This window comes from Tupaia chinensis, unplaced genomic scaffold (genome assembly GCF_000334495.1).
Source record: "Tupaia chinensis unplaced genomic scaffold, TupChi_1.0 Scaffold145208_1, whole genome shotgun sequence".
NCBI classification, from domain to species: domain Eukaryota; kingdom Metazoa; phylum Chordata; class Mammalia; order Scandentia; family Tupaiidae; genus Tupaia; species Tupaia belangeri.
In genome coordinates, this window is record NW_006205068.1 from 2,844,936 (window position 1) to 2,851,211 (window position 6,276).

General features: G+C 59.3%; 1 protein-coding gene across 3 annotated transcripts in view; it reads left to right on the top strand.

The window, feature by feature from the left end:
* The window catches only part of ADAP1 (ArfGAP with dual PH domains 1), a 63,450-nt gene that overhangs the window by 34,797 nt on the left and 22,377 nt on the right, over positions 1 to 6,276 (top strand). For all 3 annotated transcript variants that reach the window (XR_337306.2, XM_006167889.2, XM_027768026.1), the window contains exon 4: positions 2,046 to 2,128. Coding sequence is in view for 2 of the 3 variants with exons in the window: in XM_006167889.2 (XP_006167951.1) it covers positions 2,046 to 2,128 (83 nt within the window). In the remaining variant the exon portion in view is untranslated. The remainder of the gene's footprint in view (positions 1 to 2,045; positions 2,129 to 6,276) is intronic.

Genomic DNA, 6,276 nt, shown 5'->3' on the forward strand with positions numbered 1-6,276 from the left:
AGAGACAGAGAGACAGAAAGAGAGAAATCACCCCCCCAGAGGGGATGGTCACGCCGTAATCTCTTCTCCTCCATTCTCCTCTCGGGATCTTAGGCACGCACACACACGCGCCCGGCGTGAGTTCTAAGCCACCAGGTCCAGTACACAAACCCCGGTCGACTACGTGGGAATCCAGCGACATAGCCATTACGCTAACTGCTGGTTCCCCCGCACACACACTTTGAGTCATGGGTAAAGCAAGCAGGGAGTTGAGGAGTGGGAAGCAGAGTGGCCCTTGCCACCATGCTGTCACAGGTCACACTCACCCGTCCAGCAGTGGGAGTCTGTGGGCTGTACCAGGAAAGGTCTCTGGTGACTGCCTGGGGCTGGAGGAGTCCAGTGGAGGGCAGCAGAGGGAGGTGCCCTGGGACTCAGGGTAGGGTCAGCCCTGGGACTGGGGGGTAGAGCTTTGTCCCCTGTTCTGTGAATCCACATGAAGGGGTGGCAGTTACTCCAAGCACCTGTCAGACCCTCTGCCCCCCAGTTCCAGATGGCAGAAGCCCAGCCACACCTCATCTCACACCCTGGGTTATGGGGACCTGTCTTTACTTTGAGGGCCCAGGGTATCTGGGGGTGGGATGGCTGGGGGCCCATGAAGCCTGGCTCCCATGAGCCCTCTGGAATTTGAAACGGGTCCTAGGAAGTCTAGGAAGTGGGTGGACAGGGGGCCTTTGGAGCCCTCCGGGTGGGTTTCCATCCTGGCTCTCCCAGGTGCCCTGACCCGCTTCCTCATCATCTAATGAGGTGTGGCTGACAGCCATTGCAGGGCTGCAGGAGGAGTGAGGGGCTCCCTAGTTGATACTGGTTTTCCCCGAGGCCTCAGAAAGTCAGGCCAGGGCCCCTTGGCCACAGCAGGGCCAGCCCAACCACCTTGGTCATCTCTGGCTGAGGCCTTGGTGACCGAGACCCCACGATGATGGAGGATTTGGGACAGCTCTACTGTCAGGGCGGGGCACACTGCTGACTCCTGGTGCCTGCTCCCAGCGCTCCCTCCTTCTGTTGCCTTGGGAGGCCCTTGTGTGCAGGCATGAGCCACAGGCCCTGTGTCTGCACCAAGGCTGTGGCCTGGGGCTTCAGGGTTCCCTTGGCTGGCAGGGATCCTGCGAGACCCTCCAGTGACTGTCACAGCTGAGGTTACGGAAGCCTTCCTGGGTACCAGCATCATAGTGACAGGCCACGTGCAGTACCCCCCACTACACTCCTGAGGCCACGTAAATCACTCCATGCTGGAGACAGAGATTGGGCGCATGAGGAGAGCTGACTCCACGATCACTTAGGCAGAACCCATGCGTGTCCAAGATCCTGAGGAGAATGGAGAAGGGGTTGCGGCGTGGCCATCCCCTCTGGGGGGTGATTTCTCGCTTTCTCTCTCTCTCTGTCTCTCTCTGTCCTTCTGGCAAGTGCACGCGCCCAATAAGAAAAAAACCTCTCCAAAAAAAAAGAAAAAAAAATTGAAACACAAATACACGCTATGACAAGGGTGACCCTCAAAAACATGCTATGTCAAAAAAGACCACACGTATGATTTCTATGTCTACGCAGCATCCAGGATAGGCAGGTCTGTCCCTGTAGACACAGAAAGGACATCAGGGCTGGTGTGGGTGCCTCCTGGGTGAGGTGCCGATGTGTTGGGGACCAGTGTGACAGTGGTGTAGCCTTGAGAACAAACCATGAACCCCTGAATGGTGTACTTTAATGGGGTGAGTTTTTCTGGTATGAGTTACATGGCATTTTGTAAAAAGGGGAGGTGTGACAAGGTGCCACTAGCTGATGAGCAAACCATTGAAGTTGGAAGCTGGCAGGCCTAGAGGTCAGCCTCAGAGAGGCCGGACACCGTGGAGTGCGGCGTGCAGCGTCAGGCTTCCGGCCTCAGCAGCTCTTTCCAGGGTGTCATGCCCGGAGGGACAGCCCGTCTGCTTCCCGAGGACCTCACAGTCCAGCCCGGGGGCCGTCCCATGGTGCTGGGCCAGATGCAGCCGGGCTGAGTGTCTCTCCTCTCTCCCCAGAGTGCTGCGAGAGCAGTGGATCCGGGCCAAGTACGAGCGGCAGGAGTTTATCCACCCTGAGAAGCAGGAGCCCTACTCGGCAGGTGAGACGGGACACGGCCCCAGGCTGGCGGTGCCAGCGCCTTCGGCTTCCAGCTTCCCTCCCTGTCTCTCTGTCCTTCCTCTCCCACGACAGAACCACTGTTAACCAGGATGGCCGGCACATTTTGAATTCACTGTGTCCCAGACCTGGTCACCCTCCGTCTGTGCTGGGTGGCCATGGCGCTGAGTCCCTGTGGCTGGCTATAGCAGGACTGTGATGAAGAGGGTGGAGGGAGAGCCTTGGGGCTTCTACTGGCCCCTTCTTCTGCAAGTGGGGGAGGGCTACTTCCTCTCTGGGGTGACCTGCAGGGACCTCCCTCGGGAGGGCTGAGGGAGCATGTGCGGCGGCTGCGGTGGCCAGGCCAGCAGCGCCACTTCTCCCCGGGCCTGTCCAGGTGCTGCTGGGTCCCCCTCGGGTCTGCAGAGCACCCAGGCAGCATCACAGGGCTTCTGTGGACAGAAAGGGGGCAGTCCAGATGGATCCTAGAGACAGCCGCAGCCCCCATTTCCTGCCTCAGTGTCCACACCGCTCAGTGCTGGCCAGGCTCAGGCCACACCCCTGCTTTGTATCTGCATCTCGTGCACAATCCTGGCAGTGGAGCGGGACCCCTGGTGGCCACGTAGCTTCCTGCTCTCTAGTCTGTGTGGCTGGCTCTGGAACTGGGGACTCAAGTGGCATGTCCCCAGAGTAGCCCCATGGGGCTGGGTGTGGCCCACACTGCTCCAAAGGAGGACCTTCCAGGGCACAGTGTCCAGGGGTCACCCCCGGGGCAGTCAGTCCATTGCTCTGACTTGGCCTTCTCTTTGGGGCCTGCCGGAACCCTCTGCTGCCTCTTAGGGCTCAGTCCTACAATCCTTTAGACAACCAGGCCTGTAGACACACCCAGTCATGGCCTTGCCAGGAGGGAGGTAGGGCACCCTCTGGCCCAGTCATGGCCAGGTCAGCACAGGCAGACACAGTAGGCAAGTGGACTCTCAGCCAAGAGTCCCCACACAGCACATGGGGACGCTCAGGCTTATAACCGTTTCTCTCTCCACCATGTCGTGCTCACTGACAGGTGAGAAGCGGAGGCAGGTGAAGCCACAGGGTGTGGCCTGAGTGTTGGCAGGTTATGCAGATTGATTCAGGAGGGCTGGACAGAGGAGCCACCAGCCGAGGCCGCGTTGAGCACTGCGTGGGAAGGGGAGGGGTAGCCCTTAGAGCAGGTCTCATGAGCTTTGCCAGAGCCTGTGCCCTGCTGCCGACGGAGCCCCGTATATCCCCGTTTGACAGGCCCCGCACGGTCAAACTCGGGACCTCTCTGTGGCCGGCACGCCTGCTCCCAGGTGTAGACACAGAGGAGCGGGTCCAGGCTCAGGCAGCTCCAGCCCAACTGCTCATAGAAGCACATTCACAACAGCCCAAATGCTTGTCAGCTGATGAGGGGACAAGCACAGCGTGGCCCCGCCTCACCATGGGTACTATCGTACAAAGGACCAGAGCGCGGACACCTGCTGCAGCCCAGATGAGCCTAGGGAATGCTCTGCAGAGTGAAAGAGCCAGGCCCAGAGGGCCGCTGGCACGCGGTGCTATTTGTAAGAAATGCTGGGGGCGGGGAGTGGGGCAGCAGATGGCATAATGGTTACATTGCTAGACTCCCCACGTGGCCGACTGCAGTTTGAGTCCTGGACTCGGTGGCTTAAAACTTGGCCCGAGCGTGTTGTGTGCGTGCCCAAAATCCCAAGAGGAGAATGGAGAAGGGATTGCAGCATGGCTGTCTCCCCAGGGGCGTGATTTTTCACTTTCTGTCTCTCCGTCTCTCCAGCGCGCGCATGTGTCCAATAGCAAAAATCTCTCTAAAACAAAGGAAATGTCCAAGGGACCAGCGGATGGCATAGCAGTTACCGCTGGACTCAAGCATGGTCAACTATGGTTCTAGTCCTAGACTTGGCTTGAAAATCACACTGGGTACATGTGCATGTGTGCTCAAGATCCCAGGAGAATGAAGAAGGGATTGCAGCATGGCCATCCTCCTGGGGAGTGATTTCTCACTTTCCCTCTCACTCTCTGACTCTCTCTCCAGTGAACACACATACCCTAAGGCAAAAAACAAACAAACAAACTAAAAAAACGTCCGGAATGGCAAATCCACAGAGACAGGAAGTAGATTAGCGGTTGCCTGGGGGTGACCTGATGGGGCTGGGCCCACATGGGGGTTAGAAGTTTGGACTGAAATAGAGTATGGCCACTGCATAGTACTGCCTTGTGCTAAATGTCCCCCAAACGCCTCCCTGTATCTGAGTCACCTCAGCAAGAACGGGGCTGCAGGGGAGGCCCGGCTCAGGTGGAGCCTGCACCTCACTCCTCACTGACAGAACTCCGCCTTCTCCAGCCCCTCCTTCTCCTGGGGTGGTGCCAGGGCGGCATCTCCACTGTCTCAGGTGATTCCTTCATCCCCCCAGGGGCTGTCTCCAGAGCCAGTAACTGGTTCCGGTCTCTGGGCTGTGAGGTGCCCCCAGCATGGCCTTGCAAGTAGGGGGGGAGGGCAGGGTCTGCTCCTGCCTCGCCCCAGGGCAGCCTGGAGACTTGGGCTCTCCTGTCCTCCCAGCCCTGTCCTGATTCATCATGGCAGTCTCCTCCTCTCTGGCCGCTGTGCCTGCTCAGCCCCGGGGTGCCCCCTTGCTGGTCCCTGACTGAAACCCCAGCCCACTTGCTCTGGAGCCCCAGAAGACTCGCCCAGTGCCCGTTTGTTCCCCAGCACAAACCTCTTAGCAGTTTATACCAAGATAGCGTGTGATGTCAATTTGGAGTGTGTGGGCGAAGCTGCCATGCCCACATCCCTGAACTTCGTCTGTTCTACTAGGACCCCCGGTTGTAAGCCACAGAGCACCCAGCTCGGCGGGGCGTGAGCAATGCTGGAAACAGGTCAGCTCACACGACTGGGTCTGGCTGGAGGTGCAGCTCCATCCGTGATGCTGGGGCTGGGTTTCAGCGGCTTCATCTTCCAGCCCCGCTTCCCTGGGTCAGCAGTCCTCCCGGTGACAGCTGGGCTCCGCAGGCGCGGACTTTCAGCCTCTCAGGTGCTTTGAGGAAAGACAAGAGTGCTTACAGCTGGGCCAGGCAAAGTCTCTCATCTCATTGGCTCTGGCTAGACATGGATGGGCAAGTGATGTCACTGTGACCAAGGAGATGTAGCAACCTGGGTCACCCGCTTGTCACGTGCCTGCCTCTGGAGTTAGGTGTGGTCCTCCTGCGAAAAACTGGAGTCTCTGTTCCAGAACTGGGGGTGCACATAGCACAACCGACGGACTGTGTCCTGCACATGTTTGCAGAGTGAGTGAGTGCAGAGTTGCAGGTGTATTTGGGAGAAGGTTCCAGGCACTCAGGTCATCCAGGGGCCAGCTCTCCCAGGTCACGCTGTGCAGGGCTCGGGAACAGCTGTTCCGCAGTGACACCACTGTGCCTGCTCTTCGTCTCATGAAATACGCCCGGTGCCTGAGAGGGAGCTGAAGGCTCTCAAGGGACTGTCAGGGATGGGGCCCGAGGAAGGGCTTGTGAGGCACGGGGGTTCTCAGGGCAGGGCTAGCAGGGTCCAAGCCCCGAGGCTTGCTTTCATGGCCACGGTTGCTTCTAGACAGCGGTTACTTCTCATATCAGACCTTGTGCGGCAGCGGAACTTCCGATCCAGGTGCATGTCTGTGCCCCTGCAGGGTCTCCCCTGGACAGCCGGGGCCTGGTGTGAGCACAGTGGTGCTAACAGGCAGGTGTGTGGGGGTCCTCATGCAGGGCACTGGGCATGGTGGACACTGGGTCAGGTGAACAAGGGCTGCTCGTGAGAGCTTCGTCACCCTCCTAAATATGGAACAGTTCAGGTGAGATGAGAGGCTTCAGCACAGCCCAGCCTGGCTGGGTGGGGAGCAGGTGCCAGCCATCTGTGCCCGAGTGAGGACTCCTCTCTGCCCAGCCACGATTGTGCCCATGGCTCCCTCAGGGCCTGGAAGGACCTCTCAGCCCCTGCAGATGGTTCGGGGGGGGGGTGAGGGGGAGGGAGGCGGGGGCCAGCCCTGGGGTGTGTCCTTGGGTCACGTCCTCCTGCCTGAGCTCCCTCCTGCCTGAGCTCGTCTCTTCCTCTACCTGGGGAGTGCTTGGCATTGAAGGTGGGGTCTGCAT